At 33.2% G+C, this 27,255-nt stretch overlaps 1 protein-coding gene across 2 annotated transcripts in view; it reads left to right on the top strand.

Annotated features, from left to right (window-relative positions):
- LOC114335340 (uncharacterized) overlaps positions 1–27,255 on the top strand; it is a 372,740-nt gene that overhangs the window by 334,461 nt on the left and 11,024 nt on the right. For both annotated transcript variants that reach the window (XM_028285575.2, XM_028285568.2), the window contains exon 5: positions 25,828–26,029. In XM_028285575.2, coding sequence (XP_028141376.1) covers positions 25,828–26,000 — 173 coding nt within the window. In that variant the 3' untranslated portion in view covers positions 26,001–26,029. The remainder of the gene's footprint in view (positions 1–25,827; positions 26,030–27,255) is intronic.

The raw sequence follows: 27,255 nt of genomic DNA, 5'->3' as shown, positions 1-27,255 counted from the left end.
AACACTCATAATATTGGGAGACTTCAATGCTAGAGTGGGAAACGAAAACATGAAATGGCAAGGAGCTATAGGTAGGCACGGAGAACACACAATTAATAAAAACGGGAAAAGATTGCTAGAGTTTTGTATAGATAATGATTTAGTTATTGCCAACACTTTCTTTGAACACAAGGAAATACACAAGATAACAAGAGCAATGCCCCAGCGAAATGAAAAATCAATAATAGACTTCATAATTGTTCCTCGAGAAAAAAGGAGTAAAGTTAAAGATGTCAGAGTGAAAAGAAGCTATGATATAGGTAGTGACCATTATCTACTAGAAGGAGTATTCAAGAATAACAACAAAGTCGAGGACCGAAAACAGATACAAAACAAAAACTATAGCGGACGAATAAGAACCTATAAGCTGAGAAACTTGCAAACAAGAAATGAGTATATAGAAAAAACAGAAAAACAGTTTGCAAGGATTGAAAAGAGAAGACAAAGTAGAAATGTGGAAGAAAAGTGGATCAGATTTAAGGCAATATTATTAGAAACAGCAGGGCAAATTTGCGGGTATACCAGTAGAAATAATCATAAAAAGCAGACAAGCTGGTGGAACAACGATATTAAAAAAGAAGTCAGAGAAAAGAAAAGGCTATGGAAAATGTACATACAAAAAAGAAATCAAGAGGCATACGATAAATACAAGGAACAGCGCAACAAAGTTAAAGTAAGGATAAAACAAGAAAAGCAGAACGCCTGGGAAGAATTTGGAAGAACTATGGAAGAAAATAGTACCCAAAATACAAAATTATTTTATAGAGTATTAAAGAATATGAGAAGTAAAACGGAAATTAAACTACAGCAGATAAAAGATAGAAACGGAAATATAATAACTGAGGATGAGCCCATTATAGAAAGGTGGAGAGAATATTTCAAGGAACTTTTAAACAATGAAAATACAACAGCAGAGAATCGCACACAGATAACAGACGAAACACCTGAAGGAGGGCAAGAAGACGTTTATGAAACTAAAATAAAGATGGAAGAAGTTGAAGGTGCACTAGAAAAACTAAAAGTTGGTAAAGCAGCAGGGATCGACGGAATAGATGCTGAATTATTGAAATATCTTGGACAACAGGGTAAACAAGAATTACATGACCTACTAAATTTAGCGTGGACAAACAAAAAAATCCCAGAGGATTGGAACATTTCAATAATACTGCCTATACACAAAAAGGGAGACACGAAAGAGTGCAGTAATTATAGGGGTATATCACTTCTCTGCTCAGCGTTGAAAATCTACGAAATTATCCTAGAAAAGAAACTACGAGAAATAGTTGAGCCTCGACTGGCGGATATACAAAGTGGATTTAGACCATCACACAGCGTACAAGATCATATATTCACACTACAGCAAATTACTGAAAAAACACTGTTAAAAAACGATACACTGTACCTGGCGTTTTTAGATATGAAAAAGGCGTTTGACATGGTCAATAGAGAAGGAATATGGCAAAGCCTGAAAAACAAGGAAGTAGATGAAGAACTTGTAAGTGTAATAAAGAGTTTGTATGTCAACACAAAAAACCAGGTCAGGGCAAGTAACTTAATCTCCGGCGAATTTTCTAATAACGACGGGGTTAGACAAGGTGGAGTGTTGAGCCCACTGTTATTTATTTCCGTTATGGATGAAGTTATTAAAAAGTGTTGGAAAAAAACTAAAAAATGCGCTATAGGGTATAGAAATTTGCAACAAATAAAAATTGAAGCCTGTGCATTTGCTGATGACATTGTATTAGTTGCAAGAACTGAAAAGGCTCTCGCAGATAACATTAGAATCTGGGCTGAAGAACTAAAAAACTACAACTTAATAATAAATATGGAGAAAACTAAAGTAATGACAATAGCCAACAAAGAAGCAACTGTAAATATTGAAATCGAAGGGCAAAAAATCGAGCAAGTAGACCTCTTTAAGTATTTGGGAATAATGTTAAACAACAAAGGTACACAAGAAGATGAAATTGGAAACAGAATAAAATTGGCTACGAGAACTTATTATTCACTGTATAAAAATTTCCTAAACAAAAAAGAAATATCGAGGAAAACCAAAATGACAGTATATAAAACTGTATATATGCCAATTACAATATATGGGGCAGAAAACTGGGTACTTAATGACAGACAAAGAAAAAGATTACAAGCTACAGAAATGAGATACTTAAGAAAAGTGGTGGGAGCAAGAAGATTAGACAAAAGAAGAAACGAAGATATAAGACATGAATTACAGGTAAAATCGCTCAACGAAAAAGTTGAAGAAAAGAAGTTAAAATGGGCTGGACACATGATAAGAATGAGTGGTGAGAGACAAGTGAAAATGACATGGGAGGCCAAAGCAGTGGGTAAAAGCAGGAGGGGCAGACCAAGGAAAAGCTGGAACACTAGTGTAAACGAAATACTCAAGAAAAGAGGAACATCGTGGCAAGAAGCAAAAGTTTTAGCAGCAGATAGGAAGAAGTGGCGTAAATTTGCAGAGAGTATTATATAAAGGAGGAATCCTCGACACCTAATATGGTAAAAGAGGCAACCGATTATGTATGTATGTATGTACTTAAAAATAAGTAACGAAATAGTGCATATAGTGTTACAAAAATTTTTTGCAGAATTTGTAGATTGTATATACAATTAACATTATCATCCAACCTTTGCAGATTGGATATACAACTATCATTATCATCCAGCCTTTTTTCTTCTGATTATCACTGTTAAAGACTATTTCACATGGGTCCACCCCAAAATCCCGACAGCCAAAATTCCGTCAGCTACAATCCCGACGGCCAAAATCCCGACACGCCGTAATCCCGACAGGCCAAAATCCCGACAGGCCAGAATCCCGACATATTTGATAAGTTTCTTTTTAACATATAATTACATTTATTTCTTGTTTTTTGTTTATGACCATCTGTTTTTTATTTTTCGTTACTAAACAAAAGTATTTTGTATTAAAATTATTAAACAAAAGTCGGAATTTTTAATTATGCGAGGATTGTTGCATGTCGGGATTCTGGCCTGTCGGTGTTTTGGCCGTCGGGATTTTGGCTGTCGGGATTTTGGCTGTCGGGATTTTGGGCGGCACCGATTTCACATAAGCATTCTTCTTCTAGGAGAATGTAACGAGTGTCTTCTGTTCGGAGTACTACAGCAGAAATAGTAGGAGAAAAATTGTAAAATTTTAAAAATCCGATGATAAATACAGCAAAACTGGTATGTGAAACTACGCTACGAAAAACAATAAAAAAGAGAAATCGACACCACCGTGGAACAAAGAGGTAAAAATCGAAATAAAAGGAACGAAGAAACAGTGGGAAGAATGCATACAAGACAAAAATCAAGAAAAGCAATAAATATACAAAATACAGAGAATAAATGTTAAAGAAATTGTCCAAAATAAGAAAAAAAAGCTGGGATAAGTTTGCAAAAAAAATGGAGGACAACAGTAAACAAAATGTAATTTTGCAACAAATAAATAAAGCTAAAGCTAATAATGACCAAAAAGGGAACAATATTACCCAACGACAAGGATATAATGAAAAATGGAGGGAACATTTCGAAAAGCTGTTGAACCGAGTGCAAGAAAAAGGAAAGGAAAATGAAAACAACGTAATTGGTGGATCAGGGGAAAAACTCAGGAAACAGAAGCCAGACAAGAAAAAGAATTAAAGGAAGCAAATATATAACGGCTAGGAAAGCTCCTAGGAACAATGAAGTTAGTCCAGATATGTTGAAATAGAGAAAAGGCAAAGAAAAGATTATTATAGATACCTACTTAATGTAATATGGAAGAAAAAATTGTTGCCTAGAGACCGGTCTAATGCAATAATTGTACCAGTGAAAAAGAGGGAAACACAAGAGACTATAAAAACAATAGAGGCATATACCTATTAAGTGTAGTAGCAAAATTATACGAAATAATAATAGATCGAGAAATCAGATAAGAAATAGAATAATAAACTAGACGACCTACAAAACGGATTCAAAAAAGGATATAACACTAAAATATTCACCATGCAACAGGTAAAAATAACAGAGAAAATACCGATGAGATAAAAGAAATAAAATGCCGCATTGAAATAATTGCACGGTCAATTTTAACAGAATGGAAAAACTTTTCTGTAATCGCAATATCAATATAAGCTCCGGATAAGAATGCTTTGATGTCATATTTTCTCCACCCTTTGTATGGAGTTGAGGCCTGGACATTGCAACAATTCGACATTAAAAACCTGGAAGTACTCGAAATGTGGTGTTATCGAAGTATTCTGAAAATATCATGGATGGATCGCAAAACAAACTCACAAGTTCTCGAAAAATTAGGAAATCAAAGACAGAATAAGCGGAAATTAAAGAAGAAGAATCGTCAATGCACGGTTTCAGTCCAAGGTTATTGTATTTTGATCTTTACTTTATTCTTACTACTCAAACAGCACAGTTGAATCTTGACTATCTTCTTAATAGATAAACCAAAGAGATATGTTGATTGCATTATATTTTGCTCTATTTACCCATATTTTCACCGGTTCTATTTTGCACTTCCTCCTAATATACTACTTTTCCGATATTATAAACTTTTGGATATTCCTTTTTGGTATTTTCATCTCTGTTGTTTCTATTATTCGTTTTTGTGTCAGACCTTATTGCTGCAGTGCATCTCATGGTAAGATGTATTGTTGTGTTTTACACTTTAGTTGTAATTAACATATTAAGATGTCTATTTCTTCATATTACGTCATTTAGGTAGCTTGCTACTCTTCTAACATTTGTACCTTGGTATGTTACTTTATTTTTTGTGTTGATTAAGCTGGAATATCCACATAACCAGAATGGGGGAGATACGTGTGGTCAAAATAGCAAGAGATAAATCACCAATCGGTAGAAGAAGCATCGGCAGACCGCGCAAAAGATGGAGTGACAACCTTCCATAGAGGTATCAATCCGCTCATGAACAAGGAGAATATTTATAAAGAGGAAAAAGAAGAAGAAGAAGAAGAAGATTAAGCTGGATGTCTGTATTCTCAGGTAATTAAAATGATCAAAGAGGTAAAAGAAAGGAGGTAAAGGGTAAGGGAACCAGGACACATAGAAAAGGATACATGGAATGACTATCTAAAAAAGCTCTATTTAGCGGAAGAACAAATCGCTAGAACCGGAAATACCAGAAATTACTACAAATGAAGAAGTTAATATAAATACACAAAAATAATAGATAGTAATCAGCAAAGAACTAATCAGATGTAAAATAGAAATTGATGGCATCAGTATTGAACAAGTAATGGAAATAAAATACCTTGAAATTAACTGTCCAGCTATGGAGACCTGGACAAAGAAGTGAAAGATCAAGTACAAAACGCAAATAGACCGACAGGATGTCTTAATAACACTATATGACGAAATCGACATAATAACATTGACGTGGCGTCAAGAATTGTAAAGCCAGTGTAATAACAATAATGACATGCTTCTGAAAACGGCAGAAATGAGAGTAATGAGAAAAATTACAGGAAATACGCTGAGAAATCGAAAGAAGAGTTCGAAAGAAGACATTAGAAGAAAATGTAACGTACAGTGTATCAACGAATGGACACTAAATAGAAAGAAAGAATGGAATAACCACGTAAGCAGAATATGGGAGACACATGTGGTCAAAATAGCAAGAGATAAATTACCAATCGAAAGAAGAAGTATCGGACCATTGCGCAAAGCATGAAATGACAACCTTCCGTAGAGGTATAAAGTCACCAGTGAACAAGAAGAATTGCTTATAAAGAAGAAGAAAAGTAAGGAGTATAGTAGGTATTCCTATCTTTAAATACAATAAAGAAGCTAACTCAATCCAAAAACTGATAAATATTTAAACATTTACAAGTTAAAAAATTGTACTTCATCCAATTGTATTTCGACATTCTAAGCTTATAGTTTACAAAATAAAATCAAGAGTAATTGATGTTATATAAAACTAGTCCTTAGGGATGTACTACCCGGAACATTAAATTTTTCTCAAATACACACGCCTCTGGTCCGCCTCGTCGGCAGAGCTCCTGCAATATTTTTGTCAAGATTCCTGCAGTGGGATCGTAAACCCTTCCCTTACCTGTCAGGCCATAAATTTGACAAGACGCGATTAAACCAAGAACTGTAACTCCATAATCCTGTTTGTCCCGAGCCACGATATACGTGTCCTGTGCCAAAATGTCGTCCGATAGCCCCTGAAGGAATTCCGAAAGGAATTCTAGGCAAGTCGACTTTATCATCAACGACAATCTGATACCAATTGGGATAAGAGCTGACATGAGTCACTTAAGGACTGACACAGATAGGGTTGATTTGTGGGAAAAAGTTGGCAGTTGCTCTAGGGAGATGTGTAATTAGAAGACTACTAGAGGGCACCAAATAATAGACGAATTCTACGTCTGTTCTTTGTACAGTGGGTGAAATAATTATTGGCTCCTGGTAAAATTAAAGTGTTGGTTTGAATAGCAGATTAGATGATAATCAAAATGGCATTAGGAATGAACTATAATAGATCATTGTCACCCGCGATACCAATTTGAATAAAAATATAAGCGAAGAAAGATGATTCTGAAATAATAAAGCTAAGTTTGGAAAAAAATTGTCTCTAGAAGTCGTCGGTTCTACACAGGTAGCCAATTGGATTATGGTACATCTTCTCTTCTTCTTTCTAGCGTCCATTTTCGGACATAGGCCTCTCTCAACTCGTTCCATCGATCTCTATCCTGAGCAACATACTTCCAATTTGTTCCGGATATTCTTTTTATATCGTCTACCCATCTCATCTCTGGTCTTCTTCTTGGTATATCCCCTTTGTAATGTCTCCAATGTTGGTCTTTGTGTCTAGCAATGTGACCTGCGAAACTCCATTTGAGTCTTAAATATCCAACTGAGTTTTCCAAATCCTTGTTTATGCCAGTTTTGCTCTTTTAGCGATTTCCGTACTTTGATATTTTTTGTTTCAAAATTTGGCTTTGGTAACTACTTCTTGTACTTGTTCTATTTCATTGCCATTTACAGTTATAAGTCTGGGGTCGTCTGTGTGTTTTTGTCATATTTATTTTTAGGCCGACGTATTGGGAGCTTGTTGCCATATTGACCAGTTTGTAGTTTTGAAGACGTCTTGTAGGGCTAGATTAAACAGCATTGATAATATTATATCGCCGTTTCTAAAAAATACTCTCTTAATTGGAATGGAATTTATATTTTCTTATAGTTGTACTGTCATAGTTGCGTTTTGATATATTTTATATATTAGTAGCCTCTGTCTCGAATCTATTCTACAATTACCTATTAATAGCTTGTTCTATGGCCCACATCTTGATACTGTCAAATGCCTCTTCATAGTCTACAAAAACAAGAAATACGGGTAGTTGGTATTCATTTGGCTTCTCGATCAATGTTCTCGTTGTCATGTAGTATATCCTTTGGGCGGGCTAGCCTATTCAACCGGTTGGTTTATAAGTCATCCTTTTGGTAATAACTCTCACAAACAATTTGTATACTTGACTAAGCAACGATAAAGGTCTATAATTCTATAAGTCACATTTGTCCCGTTTTTTGAGTAATGGTATTACTAGACCCTCCTTCTAGTCTTTACGGGTTTTGCTATTGTGAAGAAATCTATTAACTAGCTCTAGTATAGGGATTGTTACTGTTGGTTCTTTTAAACCTTTCTATTTCGAATCCCCGTATGCTTGGTAGTACCTCTGATCCCACGTTTTTATTTTTATTTTGACGCTGTCTTTTGTTTATTCATCAGGCTAGCGGGCTTTGCGAGCTGCACAAGGTTTTGTAGAGGTCTTCAACTAATTTTGTTATGTATTGGTATTTTATATTTGCCCTTCTCAGTATTTCTATTGGTGCCTTTAATTTTGATAATTTTACGAACACCTAGTGTTTTAGTCAAACATTTTAGGCCCTGTTGTTTTAATGACTTGCTCTATTAAGCTCTTGTTTTATTTTTATGTCACATTTTAGTACTTTTAAATTGTTTAATTTAGTTCTACGTATTCTTGAGTATGGCGTTTGTTTTCTGCTAGTAGTTGTGTTCTTTTTTTCATTGGTTGGTTAGTTTCGTTGTTTAGTCTTCTTAATTCTCGTTTTCTTTGCGACCTGTACTCCGGCTTCGACAAAGTTTTTATTTAAGTTTTTGTAAAAAATGTAGTCAATTTGGTCATCTCGTGTTCAGATCTGCCGTAAATAAAGTCAGAATAGCCATGTTAATTGCCAACGTTAGGAACGGACAACGCACGTGACGAGTCAATTTGGTCTTGATTTTGTGAAGGTTCTGTCCTGATTATGTGAAGGTCTCTAAGATCTTTTGGAATTTGAATTTGAAAAGTAATTATATTATATATTTATCTAAATGAATAACACTCATTCAGTATAGTCCAAGTAATGAAGCTTAAAATAGGACAAAACCTCGCAATTTTTACAGAATGGATCGATTTGCTTGAAAATTTGAGAATAAGTAGTGGATAGTCCAAGGATCAAAATCTATATGATGCCAAAAGGCGCTTTTACCATAGGGGTGGTTGCCACCCCATGTCAGGGGTGAAAATTTTTTATTATATTTTGACCGCAGAAGTTGGTAAAAACATTCATTCTAAGCAAAAAATGTTCTATACATTTTTTTGATAAAATTAATAGTTTTCTATTTATTCGCTATCGAAAGTGTTAGTTTTATATTAAAAAAATTAATGTTTTTAATCAGTTTTCTGCAAATAACTCAAAAAGTTTTTGTTTTATCAAAACCACCTTGCTTAAAAAAATGTACCTTTTGAAAAAATCAACAAAACCGTGCTTTTAAATTTTCTTTAAGACCAATAGTAATCGAGCTATACTTTATTATATGTTATGTCTTCTTCGGCAAATGCTAAATACTGTAGTTTCAAAGTCAAAAGACGGGAAAACTATGCATTTTTCGAGGATCACTTGTTTAAACTAATTTGAAGAATTTAAAAATATCTATCTTCAAAAATAAAAAAATAAAGTCTTTAGCTCAAAAATTAGGTGGCTTATAATGAAAAGAATGTCAGACCCTATATTTTTCAGCGAAAAAGTGATCGAAAGCAAACCCATAATCACCACCCTGATTAAAATTAGTCATTGACCTTATTTCGTCTTCTTTACTTATGTATTGTTAATAGGTTCTAGAAGTTTAACTGGTTTAGAATGATTAGTTTTAAAAAAAATGGAGTCAAAAGCAAATATCGAATTTTTGAAGTTTGGTAAAAAATTTCATTTTCTTCAGAATAGAAAGATTATCATCAGATATACAAAAAAATATTTAATACAAAAATTGTAGCCTATTTAATTCCTAAGAATTTGGTTTGCAAAAATTTTCTGTACGGTAAAAATTGAGTGAGCTATTGACAATTAAAACTTGTAATAACATGCAAAAATCACCTTTACCAAACCTTTCAAAGTCACCACTTTTTGCGACTGAGGATTTTAAAAGGATTTGGTATTAACGGTCTTATAGATCTTGTAAAAACCTACCAAATTATTTTTTAACAAACTTTCTAGGATAAAAATTAAAAAGGTTACGGTTAAAAAATCAATATATTTTTTTCAAAACAAAAAAAAAGAAATCTAATTGGAGGCATAATAATATAAGTTAGCTTTGCTTTTATTCATTGGCCTTATTAATTCTTCTTTATTTATGTATTATTAATAGATTTTAAAAGTTTGACTGGCTTAGAATGATTAGTTTTTACAAAACTAGAGTTAAAAGCGAATAACGACTTTTTGTAGTTTGGTAAAAAATGCCATTTCCTTCAAAATAGAAAGATTAGCATCAGATATACGAAAAAATGTTTTAATATGAAATTGTAGGTTATTTAATTCCCAAGAACTTGGTTTGAAAAAATTTTTTCTACGGCAAAAATTGAGTGATTGGTAAATGAGTATATGTGTGTATATCGAAAAACATTGATTTTTGCTATATAAAACTAACACTTTCGATAGCGAATAAATCGAAAAGTATTAATTTTATCAAAAAAATGTATAGAACATTTTTTGCTTAGAATGAATGTTTTTATCAACTTTTGCTGTCAAAATATAATAAAAAATTTCCACCTTTAAGATGGGGTGGCAACCGACCCCATGGTAAAAGCGCCTTTCGGCATCATATAGATTTTGATCCTTGAACTATCCACTACTTATTCTCGAATTTTCAAGCAAATCGATCCATTCTGTAAAAATTGCGAGGTGAAATGCTTCGGTTCCTGGACTAGTACTCTAAAAACGTGTTTCTACATTATAGAACTAATCGCGTATAGAAATATGTCCCAGGAAAAGTAGAGATAGGTAAATATTCTACTAGTTTATTAGTAGGTACAATTATTCGCTAAAATAAAAATTTATATTGACCAGATAAAAATACAACAAATAAATGTTACTACTGGATTAGGAAATGAGTCTATACTCGCAATCTTATAGTTTGTATGTTTATTAGTTGTTACAATCAAGGGGCCCCTTGATTGTAACAACTAATAAACATACAAACTATAAGATTGCGAGTATAGACTCATTTCCTAATCCAGTAGTATAATGGACTCGCATTGGCAACCTTTTCATCATTTAAATAAATGTTAATTAAATAATACAATTATCTAAGTATAAAGGAGAGCAAGCTATAAAATTCTATTCAATTTCCACTGTTCTTTGCTTCTTATTTTATTTTCTTCCCATTTTGCTACACATTAATCCACACTTACACGGGCAATTAGTGCTATATCTAATTTTAAGGGTAGACAATATGATAATTAAGTTGATTATTAGATTATGTTGTTGTTTTTTTAAGTAGGGTTACTGAGATAAACTTATGGGAATGTAGATATCCGTATGTAGATGTTTGCCTAAAAGGCTTTTTTACCAAATTTTAGTTTAGGAGATTTCCGAACTAGCAAATTATACAGTATGATGAAAATATGTGGAATAAAGGTTTATTTATGCTAGGACGAGGACGTGGACGCCACGGCAGTGTTGCAGGGCACGTTGAAGAATCGTCTGATATCAAAAGCATTGGCTAGTTTATCATACAACGGAACGGGCGGCTCCGGGGACGTGCTGCAACGTGTGCTTCCTATTGTTCTACGGCATGTATCGTTAAAATTAATTATGTTATATCATCAGTGTTGGCGTAATCACCTCGTTTGAAAGGACTCTTAATCGCGTTTGCTACCATGCAATTATTTAAATATTTATTTCTATAGGGTTAACCAATCGATCCTGTGGTTTATTAAAAAAAATTAACTTATAATTAAATAGTTAGTAATATTCAAATTTTAAAAAATGTTGAAATTGAAGATTTCAGCAAAGATGCAACGAGAAAAACGAGCAGCAAATTCTTTCCTAACGTTTTCGACTTCAGAATTATTTGTGCAATTTCCTTCCGATGCGCTCCTTCACCTCTTCTACATTATTTAGTCAAATTTGACACACTTTTCTTCAAATATCTCCATAAAAAGTCCTACGTCAACTCTGGAGACCTTGGAGGCCATTCGGTAGATTCCTTCCACCTATCCACCTACCTGGAAGAATGTAATTTTAAGTAACTTCTTAAATATTGACGAGGAACCGCAAAGTGGGCGACGCCTGGTGGCCAATTTGAAAAGCATCAACTCAAGGAAAACATTGACTTTGCCATTAACTTGTGTACATATTTGCGGTCAGTTTATGTTGTAATTAACAATAATTTCGACTTAAAAAAACTATTGCAGTGTTCCTCAGTATTCATTCCTATTATACTCTACGTAATGACCTAAATTAACCAATGCAAATGCACACATTTTGTTAATTTAACGTTTGTATTAAACGTAGTATTTTTTTAATGTTTAAGGGACTGCAAAATTAAATAAATGAATAAAATGTAGTATATATTCTGTACATAGAATGTACAGCTGGTTCCTAAAAAAACTAATACGACTCTTAGTAAGATTTAATCATTTTGAGCAGTGTATGATTGGTCTGATATTATATTATATTTATTATGACAGACAAATAATAAAATAAACAAACAAACAGCCATTTTTGAGGTTGAAGTTATCTGGCAAATTTAAAGATTTGGCAGTGACAGTGACAGTATGTAAATAACAAGTATTTATCCTTCAAAATATAATAAATTAAATATAATTAAACTCATATTTATTATATCACACCTTATCAAAAGATTTTTACAAGAACATAGTCAGTGATTTTGATATGGCTTAGAGCCAGACTACATCAAGATCGCCTATAAATCGTGCTGGTAATTGCCTTGCAGCGAGACCAAAAACAAAAAGATGAAGAAGACAGTACACTGCTCAATTTTCTACAAAATACGCTTTAAGAGTCGTATCAGTTTTTTTTGGAACCAGCTGTACATTGTTATGTAAAATATCCCGACCACTTCGTAATTTCCAGAACACAATTATTATAAAATAAATTCACCTACTTAGTTTCCAAGTTTCCAGTTTATATTTAATTAATAGTATATTATTCAACGAGCATGTAATGATGGCTATTACTCACGATGATGAAGTTTGCGACACGAGCCGTAGGCGAGTGTCGTAATTCATCAGAGAGAGTAATAGCCATTACATGCGAGTAGAATACTATACTTTTTCTACGACCTTTTTTTTATTTTAATTAGTAGAAAATTTTATTATCAACTACTCAAGATTTAAATTATACCTAATCATATACAAGAATACCTAAATGCTATTTAACCCTAGTGCGTAACTGAATAATTGGTTGCCTACTATTACCAAATTATTATTTATAGGGCTTTTCATTCACAGTCATTTGTTTCGAGCTTCTGTCATATGTCGTATAATCCGTGTATATTAATATTATACACAGATTATACAACATTTGACAGAAGCTCGAAACAAATGACAATCGATGAAATAGTCAATATAAGTTCTATTCGTTTCCGAAAAATTATAAGCTTAAATTTGCACCTACTGTCAATTAATCTAATAAATAGGAAATGGCTGTTGTCGGTGGACGTATTTCAATAGTTATAATGCAAGTATATTTACATTTAACTATATCTAATATAATAATGTAACTATACATAATATATTATAACATATTTAACACAATATAACTTGAAAAATAAACACAGTATTAGTTATAAATTCCAATTAACATAAATAAAATGACCTAATGTCACTGTCACTAAAATAAATGATAAACGTTAAAATTTTTAGTAAACAAGATATAAACGTAAAAAATATACTGACATTGTTACAGCTAAAATTCCTTTAAAAATTTTTTGAAATTAATTATTGATATAAATTACAATAATTATTGTATTAAATAAACCACTTTAAGTAATTTTATTTGCAGTTTATATACGATTAATATTAAAAGTGGCATGCGTCACTTGACTCTCACTTCAGCCCGTGAGTAATGACCCGTGAGTAACTTCAGCCCGTGAGTAATGAATTATTACTCACGGGTACAGTAATGAATGCTATTATCTATGAAAAAATAGCGAATAATGAGCATATTATTAAACGGTCGTAGAAAAAAAATTTTATCTGTCGGTGTAAAATAAACTGTAGTGCACTTATTAATTAAATTAAAAACAAAATTAGAAATCCTAAGATAGATTAATAATTTTTAGAACGCTGTGTGATTATCGGGGGCCAGATTTTTTTATGAAAAAAAAGTACAAACAAATCAGTAGTTAGCATCAAATTTTAATGAATGCATACAGATTAAACATAATTTTGAGTCGTCTATAACTTTTAAGATGTCTTAGTTGCAAAACTTAGTGGTTACTTTGGCAAAACACTCCTGTAAATTATTTTAATTTAACGTTTTAGAAGTGTGAATTCAAATGACAAAATGAATTGTTTTCCTAGCGTTGTCGTCCATCTTTGAAATTTTGAGCGCCCTCTGTTGGAATTTAATTTTGCGAATATTTGCAAATAGCTAACTTAGCTGTGGCGTCAGATAATCCTAAAGGAATTAGGTCTTAAAGGAAGAGGTCTATGTCCAGCAGTAGACGAACATGAGCTGAATAAGAAGTTAATTTAATAATAACATATGCTGTGGTATGGTTACCAATGGTGCACAAAAAGTTCTACTACTACATGTCGGAATATAGCGTTCTCAGCCATTTTCAGACTTCCAGTCGCCACTTCTTCCAGGTTTCCATAGGTCCTCTTCTATGTTTTGTTCTCTCAGCTCTTTATCAATTCCTTCTCTTGAATTTGTTCTCTGTCTACCTTTTTTCCTTGCCTTCTGGTTGCCATTTAAGTGTTTCATTTGGTATTCATTATTCATCCATTCTTTGTATATGTCCGATCCAAATGAGTTGTTTTGTTAGTCATCTGTTCATTTCCGTTGGTCTCAGCATTGCCAATGTTCTGTTTTTTCAGTGACCATACCTCACAGCAGTATATTGATACTTTTTACTCTATACAACAAAAAAAGGAGGTACCATCTTCAAATTAAACAAAGGTAAAAGTTTACATTGAAATAATAGGAGCTGTAAGTGTCACACCAGTGGTAGTAGTTGCTCAGTGGTTAGATTCATCTTCTTAAAGTTCCCTCTCCTATCGGAGGTTGGATATCATAATGGCTATGGTCACTTTGTTGGCTGCTGCGCTTAACAGTTGTAATGAACTACAGTTAAACCATTCTCTAAGGATCCTCAGCCAGGAGATGCGTCTTCTTCCTATGCTTCTTCTTCCTTGGATCCTTCCTTGCATAATAATTCTCAGCAACTCATATTTTTCTCCTCTGGTAATGTGACCCAAATATTCCAGTTGTCTAGTTTTTATACTGTTCATAATTTCTAACTCCCTATTTTTTAATCGTCGTAGCACTTCAACATTGGTAATCCTTTGAACCCACTGAATTTTCAATATTCTTCTGTAACACCACATTTCGAACACTTCTATTGTTACTTCGAACTTAGTCTCAGTATCCGTATGGCTTGCAAATTGTAGAAGCCTCGGAGGTGTAACCAGAGAAGGTTCCCATTGTTTTCAGTCTGGTTGGAAGTAGAGTAACATTATGTTGTTTTATATGTCATTAGAGTGAAAACTTAGTCTTTTGCTAGCAGTTGCCGCTAGGGCATCTATGCCATTTCGTTCGTTGCAATTCGGGACTGCACGCCGGGGTTTGTTTTGGTTGGATCAGGGAGAGCAGCATATGTCATATGTGCCTCCTGATGAGAGATTAATAAGTTTCGAAACCGGTAGAGGTGCTTGCTGCACTCTCTGATTGGACTAGAATATGGCGCGGCTGTATTTTCGTTTTGCAACGAAATTGAAAATGGTTATTCATTTTTGATTTAGGTTTACTCTGATTGGAGTACGAAGGGAAACATTCTCGTTCGAACTTCACCGCACTGAGCAGATGGGACGTGAATTATAAATTGTAAAATTCCCTCATTTTCCGTAGTCTCAGCATCCGTATGGCTTGCAAATTGTAGAAACCTCGGAGGTGTAACCAGAGAAGCTTCCCATTGTTTTCAGTCTGGTGAGATGTAGAGTAGCATTATGTTGTTTTATATGCCATTAGACTGAAAACTTAGTCTGTCGCTTCTATTGTTCTTATGTGTTGTCTCTTCAATGTCCAAGTTTCCACTCCGTATAGTAATATAGAAAATATGTACCATCTTAGAGCCCTCAAACTGAGAGGCAACCGAAGGTCTTTGTTTGTAAGCGTGGTGTTTGGTAAGTGGTTAGATACTGGCTTCGAAGCCGGATTGCTTGGGTTCAATCTCGGAACAGCTATCAAAAATATTTCAACTCCTAATATAACTGAGTCACTACCGTGCTTCGGTCGGCACATAAAGCCGTCAGTCCTGGCCGCGTAAGTAGTCGGTAGCACTAAAAAAACCTGATCCAGAAGCTAACACGAATAAAACATGTACAATATGAAAATTGGTTGAAGTACCTACGACTCGTTGTAAACATTGTAAAAAATTGCACACTAATAGCAGCTTCTTCAGTACAGAGTGGCTCTGAAAGTGAAATTAGTACCTGTACAAAGAAAAGTACTTCTAGTGGACGTCTGCCCACAACATATATCTTAGCCACATATATCTAAGCCACTTAAACTCTCCGAACAGAAATTAAACTCTCTTGCAAAAATCAGACTGCTATTTATCACCTGTCATAATTCCTGTCATTTGATATATTCTACATGTTCCACTCATTAAAACGCCCATTTTTTGATAAATAGCAGTCTGATTTTTGCAAATGCGTTTAATCTCTGTTCGAAGAGTTTAAGTCTGTTCTGTCGGACAAAATACATGTGCCGTTTCCGTGGTCTGACCGTTCCAAATTTTTAACCTGTTCCAGAATTAAAACTTCCCCTGTTGCAGTGTTCCGATATATCAAAGTTTGTCCGACTAGACACCCTTAAGCTATTAACAAATTTTCAGCTTGCTATTAATCAACTTTTTTTTCATACGCGGGATCCAGACCTATTACTCAAAACGAGGTCCTTATAACATATCCACAGGGTGCCGGTCGGTGACGTGGTCGAAAAATTATTGTTTAAACAATTTTTTTTTAAACAAATTCACAAAAATAATTTTTTCACTTCGAACAATTTTTTTTTTTAGATAATTTGGGACATTCTGAGCAATAAATGTCTCTTATGATTTTTTTCTAAAATTGATTGTAGTCGAATTATACGCGATTTATAATTTGAAAAATGCGAAAATGGCCATATAACTCGACAACAATCAATTTTAGAGAAAAATCACAAGAGACCTTTTTTGCTCAGAATAACCCAAATTATCTAAAAAAAATGATAAATGAAAAACTTTTGTGAATTTGTTTAAAAAAATTGTTTAAACAATTTTTCGACTACGGCACCGCCCTGTACCCTGTGGATATGTTATAAGGACCTCGTTTTGAGTAAGTTTCTGCAAAAAAATGGAATCGGAATAATTTCACTAACGGGGGCGACGGAAACATCCTGGACTATAGCGCTAATTGTTAATAATTAAATATAACAGCTGTGTAATAAAATAATGACAAAGATCTCTTCGGGACCTTGAAGAAGGGGTTTGAAATTTGATTTGGTCACTTTTTGAATTTCATAATAATAATGTTTACTCGAGTTATTAAGCCTTGAAAATGGCTATTTTCGCATTTTTCAAATTTGTAATCGCATATAACTCGACAGCAATCAATTTTAGAAAAAAATGACAAGAGACCTTTTTTGCTCAGAATAAGCCAATTTATCTATAAAAATTTTGTTCGAAATGAAAAAATTATTTTTGTGAATTTGTTTAAAAAAAATTGTTTAAACAATTTTTCGACCACGGAACCGCCCGGCACCCTGTGGATATGTTATAAGGACCTCTTTTTGAGTAAGTTTCTGCAAAAAAATAGAATCGGAATAATTTCGCTAGCGGGGGTGACGATACTGCCCGGTCTATATCGAATTCGAAACACGAGGGAACCAACGAACAACAATGTGAGCACACATGCGGGCACACACGTGGGCACAACGATGTGAATAGATCAAACAGAGCCGCAGGTTGCCAAATGAAACAATATGGAGGAATAAAAATATCGAAAAAAAAATGAAGGCAGAATTTATAAAACAATCATCAGACCAATAATGACATACGCGGCAGAAGCACGACCTGATACAAAGATGACAAAAAGAATGCTAGAAACAGGAGAGATGAAAACCCTTCGAAAAATCGATAGTAAGAGACTCTGAGATAGGGCTACAAATGCAGATATACGAAGGAGATGCAAAGTGGACAACTGGGTATAAAACAGAAGAGTAGAATGGAACGACCACATAAGCCTAATGACAGCAAATAGAGTAGTAAGGACAGCGAGAGACGGTTCCCAATAGGAAGACGATCAGTGGGAAGACCACGAAAACGATGGAATGACAACTTATTGGGGGTGCATCGAAAAATCCAACAGTGTCATGTCTAAATAAAAAGAAGAAGAATAAGAAGACACTCAAAAACTCGGCAGGCTTTGATCGGCCACGAAACAGCCCTGGCCCATAGACTAAAGTCTCGAGAAAGGAAAGACAAAATGAACGTTTTTCTCGATGCCTTTTCCAGACTAACGATTTATCCTGCTTGATACATACTCCTTCACTCGCGAATGCGAATTTTTTAACAGTATATTTTTATTTGTGTCTCTAATGCAGCATCTTTTAAATGTGCTAGAAGAGATAAACGAGGGTTGAAACTCGTATTAATGGTTGCTTTTTGGTTCAATAAATAAAAGGCGTATATTTCAAAAAGGGTTAACACAACATTTGCAGATAATATTTCACAATTTTATGCCAAAGTGAGCAAATTCAAAATAAATTTAGCTGCTATACAGGGTGTTAGTAAATTAGTGCGACAAACTTCAAGGGGTAATTCTGCATGAAAAAATGACAGTTGGCTATAGAAACATATGTCTTCAAATGCTTATTTGCCGAGATATGGGGTGTTGAAATATTTCTTATAAACGGACGTTTTATTTATTACTCAGATGTAAAGATGTGTTTCCCGAGGATGAAAAAAAACAATTTTTTTAATAAACAATTACACAACATTTATTTGGTTAAATATACATTTTATTTATTGTTAATAAAAATTAAAATTTCTGCTGCAACAGTATTTATACAAATAATTAATACCTACCTACATTTAAATAATGTAAAATTACATTACATTTATTATTATTAAATTATATTTAGGGGCCCGAAAATTCTGTAGTGCCTCAGGTCTGATTTGAAGTAAAATAGGCTCTACCGTTGCTACTAGCCTTATACTATAGCCTAGCTTTTTTTGGTCTATTGTGACACTCTTCATATGAACGTATATGAAGTTTCATTTCAATCTGTCAATTCATTCTTTATTTAGAAGCCATTTAGTATCGATGTGCCACAATATTTTTTAGAATGGAAATAATCAAGTATCGTGCATTTATTGAATTTTTATTTTTGGAAGGTTTAAAAGTCAAGGAAATTTATGAACGAATGTTAAAAATGTATAAGGACACTTCGCCTTCAATTGGTACCTACAGCAGAAAGACTGGTTGCTGAATTTAAACGAAGTAGTATAAGCCTTGAATACGATCCATGTTAAGGATGTTCAAAAACAGCAACAATACCAGAAACGGTAGAAAAAATATAATCCATAGTATGGTATTGGAAAATCGTCGAGTGACTGAAAGAGATTTAGTAGAAGTCAATAGTGTAGGCAATATTTTGACTGAAGTAGTGGGTTTCAAAAAGTTCTGTTCAGAATAGTACCGCATTCTCTAACAATTGAGCACAAAAATATTCGAACGCGACATTCTGAGCAACATTTAGAGCGATTTCGAAAGAATAACGTAGATTTTATACGTCGATTCATTAGAATACATAAGACTTGGTCTATCACCATAATCCTGAAGCAAAACAAAAGGCACCAGAGTGGTAGTAGGTACCTTGTTTTTCGGATCCGAAATGAGTTCGTATCCAGAAATCGACCACTCTTTGGGATGCGAGAAGATTTTATTTGTGGATTACCTGCAAACTGATTAAACAGTAAATTCTGGATATTATTGTAACCTTTTAGACCACCTGAAGGAAAAAGATCGCGAAAAAAGACATAATTTGGTAAAGAAAAAAATTTTATTTCGTCAGGACAATGCACCGTGGCGTATGAGCATTTTACCAATGGCTAAAATCCATTAATAGCCCGATCAAAGAACAATCTGACCCCAAAAAAATAAAGGAAGGATGAAAATTTGGGAATAGGTAGTTGAAATTGTCTATTATTATATAAGAGAAAGTTTACAATTCTACATCCCCTCCACTTTTGTAAAATGGAGGGGAATACCCCTCTCTCGAAGATGAAAAAAATACATTCAAAATAAGACCGGAATTGGATAAAATGACTAATTCTAAACAACTTTTCTTCTATAGAGTTTTTTTACTAAGCGAATACTTTTCGAGTTATTTGCGAGTGAATATGTTCATGTTTAACAAAATAAAACATGTTTTTGGACGGTTTTTCGGAGATAACTCAAAAAGTAAGTATTTTAGCGAAAAAATTTTCTAAGCAAAAATATAGCCAATCAAAAATTGAAAAAAATGGTGTACATATGAGGTCTGTAGACCCAGTAGAAGAAGAGTTGCAGCTAATGAAAAGTAGGTTCTTCTTCGTCAAATTCCAAGTCGAATATTTCAATGTGAAATAGCCCAAAAACGGAGCACTTTTAGGGGAAAATTCATTTTAACATTTTTAAAGTGTTTAAAAAAAGGTTTATTTTTGTTTTTAAATAAAACTTGTAATATTAAAAGTAAGTGAATTACGCTCCAAATATTGTTGGTCCCTTTTATTTTTTGGTAAAAAAATCGCGAAAATCACCAACTAATTAGCATCACATATACGTTTTATCATTACCACTTTACAAGTTACTTTGTCTGTGTATTATTTATATTATCTGTAAGTTTCATCGGTTCAAAGTGCTTCGTTTTGAAAAAGCTGTAGTTAAAATGGCTTGAACGAGTAACTAATCACGAGTTTAGGCAAATTTTGAACAGCCATAGCATAACCAATTTTTTTCTAACAAGAAAGCAAAAAATCAAAAATATTCAGAAGAGCAAAACGTACATTTTATTACTCTTTGAGATTTTTTTTATTCCTAATTGTTAGGAAGTTGAAGTTAATTCCATAAACAATTACGATTTTTTTTCAAAAAAAAAATGTTTTATTTTAAACCCAATTTTTTTCAAAACGAATGAAACTGATAGATAATATAAAAAATACTTAAGTAAAATAACTTGTAAAGCGGTAACGATTAATTTTACTTGAGAAGTTAATTAAGGGGTGATTTTTGACATTTTTTTACCCAAAAATAAAAATGATCAACAATATTTTGAGCGTAACTCACTTAATTTTAACGTTAGAAGTTTTTTTAAAAAACACAAATAAACCTTTTTTTAAACACTTTAAAAAAGTTGTAATGAATTTTCCCCGAAAAGTGCTCCGTGTTTTGGTTATTTCACATTGAAATATTGGATTTCGAATTTGACGAAGAAGAACCTACATTTCATTAGCTGCAACGCTGCTTCTACTGGGTCTGCAGACCTCATGTATACGCCATTTTTTTCAATTTTTTGTAAGCTATATTTTTACTAAGAATATTCTTTTCGCTAAAATACTTACTTTTTGAGTTATCTCCGAAAAGCCGTGCAAAAACGTTTTTTTTTTGGTTAAAAATGAACACATTCACTCGCAAATAACTCAAAAAGTACTGACTTAGTAAAAAGACTCTATAGAACAAAAGTTACTTAGAATTAGTCATTTTATCCAATTCCGGACTTATTTTGAACGTATATTTTTTCACCCATTTCATTTTTCAAAAAATGAAGCTGAAATCGCGAAGTGCGTAATAAACCATAACATGAAGGGGACCCAAAAGAATTATGAATGGATATTCCGTTGGAAGATATAGAAAACACTGAACTAGACCTGACGAAGTGGCATATTCATGGCCGCTTTATCCATTAGGCAATATAGGCAGTTGCCTAGGGCGGAAAATTATGAGAGGACGGCAGAAATACTGTACAAAAAATGGTACATGTTTGAAGAGCGGCTACTAGAGAATTGCCTAGGGCAGGGGGTCGGCAACCTGCGGCTCGCGAGCCGCATGCGTCTCTTTCGATGTGAAGCTGCGGCTCTTTAATTCCACACGCAAATATTATTTATTTTACCAAAAAAAAACATTTAAAAAACATTTCTGAATCTATTAACGAGGATTAAACACCGATTCTCTCAGTACAATGGCATTCCAAAGGTAAGGTGTTGAAACGTTTTGTTTTGTGCTTGAATCAAATAAATACATTCCTAAATGGAAAAGGCATTAATCACCCTGAACTAGGGAACGACAAATGGTTGCAAAAATTTTACTTTGTGGTGGATATCACAGCGAAATTAAACGAGCTCACTCTAAAACTGCAAGGAAAGGGAAACCCAGCCTATGTTTTGGTGGAAGAATTGGTTTGTTTTGGAGAAAAATTAATTCTTTTTGCAGAAGATATTCAGAGCGGCAATTACTTCATTTTCAATTTCTAAAGCAATATCGCGATAAAACCAGTGCAACTGTTGACACGAATTACTTTAGCACAGTTACAAAAAAGATTAAAGATGAATTTGCTGGCAAATTTGAACAATTCAAAACCAACAAAACCACTCTAGCATTTATAGTAAATCCTCTCAACACAAATAGTAACGAAATCCACGTTGACCCATTTGGAATTAATACTGGATCTTCAGAAATGCAATTGATCGATTTAAAAAGTAAAGGAGTGGAAAATTTACAGAATTGTAAAGCAAGTTGGAAGAGTTGGAGGTCCAGAAATGTATGTACGTAACGCAACAAAAGTAGACAGCTTTGAAAGAAATGCCGCGAATTGAGGGACTTATGTTCGACGTATGGAATAGTCTTCCAGATTGCTACAGTGAGGTGAAGAAGTTATCATTTGGAGTGCTAACTAACTTCGTGCTAACAAATAGAAATTTAGAGTCATGTTTGAAACTTAAAACAAAAAGAATAGAGCCAGATTTATCCAAACTTTCCAGAACCATACAAAGCCTACGCTCCCATTGAGATTATTTGCTCAATTTTTTGTCATTGAAGTACAAGTTAGTGTTGTAAGTGAATAATTAGTTGTTTTAATTTTTTACTTGAATAAATGAAATGTTTAAAAATATGTGAAAAACTCTATAAACATATGAATAGATTAATTTTTTATCAAAGAACTTTATGTATGCGAGTACTATTTATTGTTGACAAAAAAATTTGTGGCTCTTTAAAAACTTTGAAATTTTGGAGATTGTAATTTTTGACTCTTCCGACTCAAAAGGTTGCCGACCCTTGGCCTAGGGCGTCAATTGGCCTAAATGCGGCCCTGGACATATGCACTAAATACGGTAAAGAATAGAAAAGCTGCAGGTCCAGATCAAGTACCAGCGGAAATTCTCAAACTAATAGAGGAGAACAAGATTCATGTTTTGGTAGAGTTAATCGACGTCATACATTCAACTGGAACAATACCACATGAATGGCTGGTATCAACATTTATATGTCTAGATATAGCCCAGTAAATGAACTGGAAATTCGGCGATACCGTGTAATTTTCAGGGGCAACTCCGAATTGCATGAAAATTTGGATTTAGGTTCCACTTACCCTCCACTTCAAAGTTGAAATTGTGCCATTGGTTGCTTTTACTTGGGGGGATGACAGTCACCCCTTCTCGGGGGTGAAAAAACATACGTTAAAGATAAGACCGTAAATGGATAAATTGACTGATTTTAAGCAACTTTTGTTCTATAGATTAAGTCAATACTTTTCGATTTATTTGCCATTGAAAATGTTGATTTTTCGACAAAAAAACTAAGTTTTCAGACGGATTTTCGCAAATAACTCAAAAAGTAAATATTTTATTGAAAAAAATATTCTTAGCAAAAATCTAGGTTATAAAAAATCCAAAAAAATGGTGTATCAGTAAAGTCTCTCAATCAAGTAAAAACAAAGTTGTAGCTCACGAAAAATACGTTCTTATTCGTCTAATTCCAAATCGAATATTTCAAGGTGAAATCACCGAAAAATTAAGCACTTTTCGGGAAAACCCCATTTAAACTTTTTTAAAGTATTTATAAAAAGCTTTGTTTTAATTGTTAAAAAAGTTTTAGCATTAAAAATAAGCGAGTTCTCAAAATAAAGTTGGTCCTCTTTTTTTTTTGTAAAAAATCATGAAAATCTCGCCGTATTTAGCTCCCCAAATGAAATTAATCGCTACCGCTTTACAAACAATTTACTTACCTATCTATTTTTTAAATGATCTGCCAGTCTCACCGGTTTAAAGTATTTATTTTTGAAAGGGTTATAATTGTGAAAGCTTGAATGGGTCACTAATCACGTGTGTATGCAAATTTTGAACAACCATATCTTAACCAATTTTTGTCTTACGGAGAAACAAAATGAAACTAGCATAAGCTACATTATAATAGCAAAACCTACATTTTTTTACTCTTTAAGATTTTTCTTATCACTAATACTTTTTAAGTTATTTTAAAAAAATTAAATTTTTCAAAAATTTTTAGAAAATTTTCTTTTACTATTAAATCAATTTTTTTTTAAAATAAGCACTTCAAACCATTCAAACTTACAGATCATATAAACAATACACATACAGTTAAAATAGATGGTAAAGCCAAACGATTAATTTCATTTATGGTGCTAAATAGAGGGAGGTTTTCACGATTTTTTTTACCAAAAAAAAGGGGCCAACTATTTTTTTCAGTGTTACTCGTTTATTTTTGATGCTGTAAACTTTTGTAAAAAAACAAATAGAAAGCTTTTTTCCGATACTTTAAAAATGTTAATAAGGTTTTCCTGAAAAACGCTTCTTTCTTCGGTGATTTCGCGTTGAATTATTCGATTTGGAATTAGACGAATAAGAACGTATTTTTCATGAGCTACAACTTTGCTTCTGCTCAATTTGTAAACTTTACTGGTACACCATTTTTTTCGTTTTTTTACAGGCTACACTTTTGCTAAAAATATTTTTTTCGATAAAATATTTACTTTTTGAGTTATTTGGGAAAATCGGTCTGAAAACGTAGTTTTTTTGTCGAAAAATCAACATTTTCAATGGCAAATAAATCGAAAAGTATTGACTTACGTAAAAAACTATAGAACAAAAGGTGCTTAAAATAAGTCAATTTATCTATTACCGGCCTTATTTTAAACACGCGTTTTTCCCCCACCGAAAAGTGGTAAATGTCACTCCCCAAGTAAAAGCAACCAACGGCACAAATTCAGCTTTGAAGTGGAGGGTAAGTAGAACCTAAATCCAAATTTTCATGCAATTCGGAATTGCCCCTGAAAATTACACTCCAAAACGGTCATTTATTGGGCTAATATGAATTAAGAACTGTACGTGTGTTTTATAGACTATTATAATATAATATAATATAATATAATATAATATAATATAATATAATATAATATAATATAATATAATATAATATAATATAATATAATATAATATAATATAATATAATATAATATAATATAATATAATATAATATAATATAATATAATATAATATAATATAATATAATATAATATAATATTATATTATATAATAAAGCTTTTAAAGACTAATAGGGTTAGACATGACCAACTGATGTTAGCATTAGAAAAAAGAAGATTAGATCTCAGAGATATAAGAATAATTTCAAACTTATACTATGGTCAAAAAGCATGGTAATGAGAATGGAAGACATAGACATATCATCAGAAGAAATAGAAATACAAAGAGGTGTTCGACAAGGGTGTACAATGTCACTAATATTATTAAATATATACTCGGAAGACATATTACGTATTTTTTACCTCCCTATATAATTTGTTTAAGTACCTATATAAATTTAAGTAACGTAAGTACCTATATCACGAGGGGTAACCTCTGAGGGAACGATAAGAAGTATACACTTCAAAACTAATTAAGATGGCATGACTTCTTTTTTCGTTCGATTGCCAAATCGAATCATCAATATCTTCCCACATTAGCGAGATACAGGGCGATTATAAATAACAGGGTTGCATATCTTCTCATATTAAGAAAAATTTTTGAAAACTGTATTCGAGCTTTTGATAGATATATTAGTAAAGGGATCAGAGGCGTACAAAAAAATTTTTAGGGGGTCTCAATAAGGCAATTTAATATCAACTTATGTTTTTTTTTATATGGGATACTCTATATATTTTGACATTTTTCATTTTCAGGACGATCCAACAGAGCAATATCGCTTCGCTCTGAACGTGGTATGAGTAGAGGATTTCCGTCTCTAGAGCTGGATACTGTAGTGGAAGAAAGATCCGATCCGGAGCCAGACCAGACCGTTATCGAAATGATGACACCTGATGGGGAGAGTGACAACAATATTAACAAGAGATAGCATCAGGTTAAGGACGCTTGCGCAGATAGGTAATTACCAATCTACGTAAAATGTTATAAATTCATTTTATAGTATATTACGACTTAATCAGACAGAGTGCAAGTTAATGTAAAACATTAATTTTATTGAACATATAAATATGTCCTCTTTTATTCTACAACACTGACATGATTTTCACACTTTTCTTCGTGGCGTTTAGCCGACTTGACAACATACCTCCATTCCTCTCTGTCTTGAGCATTCTCCATCCAATTCTCTACGCCCATAGCTTTAAATTCTCCTGCTATATTATTATCTCGCCACCGGAGTCGAGAGCGTCCACGTGGTCTTCTTTCAGTTGGGACTTCTTTCCATACCAGCCTTTTCTTTCGTCTGAATGTCTTTTGAGGTGCCCTGCCCATTGGAATCTTCTGGCCTTTATTTCTTTTATTAGGATGGCGTCTGGATATAATTCCTCGAGCTCTTTGTTTGTTCTCCTCCTATATTGTCCTGCTGTTTCATCAAGCACAGGCCCAAAGATTTTCCTTAGGATTATTTCTTCCTAAACAAGTAGTTTATCTTCGTTTGTCTTTGTTATCATCCACGCTATACCTGTTCCGTGGTGGTTAACGGAAACAATTAACTTAAATTAAAATAAGTGTAAAACAACGAACAGTAATATATTTATTTATTTTGGATAAACAAGCGTGCTTCGTTTATATCTCGTAAGGGTTTATTATTTTTGCAAGGGTGTGAACTGGGTGCCCGCTGCGACGATACTGGCTGAGACCACAAAACTATTATGTCATCATATATGCGGTTCTACAATATGGCTAGAAAATGCGATAAATTACTAAATCTGGCGTTTTAAAAGCTGAGAACACTTCTGAAGTATTAAGAAGCGTCTTCGAATGCATTTAAAAAGTGATTTATTAACATAAGGTCTGATAAGGTAACTATTTAATGAGGAATTTGTTCCTCAGAAAAAAACATTAATTTCATACAATCTGGTTTTGTATTTTAGGAGCGAAACACATTAGTCCAGGAACCGAAGCATTTCACCTCGCAATTTTTACAGAATGGATCGATTTGCTTAAAAATTTGAAAATAAGTAGTGGATAGTTCAAGGATCAAAATCTATATGATGCCGAAAGGCGCTTTTACCATGGGGGTGGTTGCCACCCCATATTAAGGGTGGAAATTTTTTATTATATTTTGACTGTAAAAGTTGATAAAAACTCTGTAATTCTCTAAATTGGCTTTGTCTCCTGCTTTG

This window comes from Diabrotica virgifera, chromosome 1, assembly GCF_917563875.1.
Source record: "Diabrotica virgifera virgifera chromosome 1, PGI_DIABVI_V3a".
Lineage (NCBI taxonomy): Eukaryota > Metazoa > Arthropoda > Insecta > Coleoptera > Chrysomelidae > Diabrotica > Diabrotica virgifera.
This window is presented reverse-complemented; position numbering and strand designations above follow the sequence as displayed.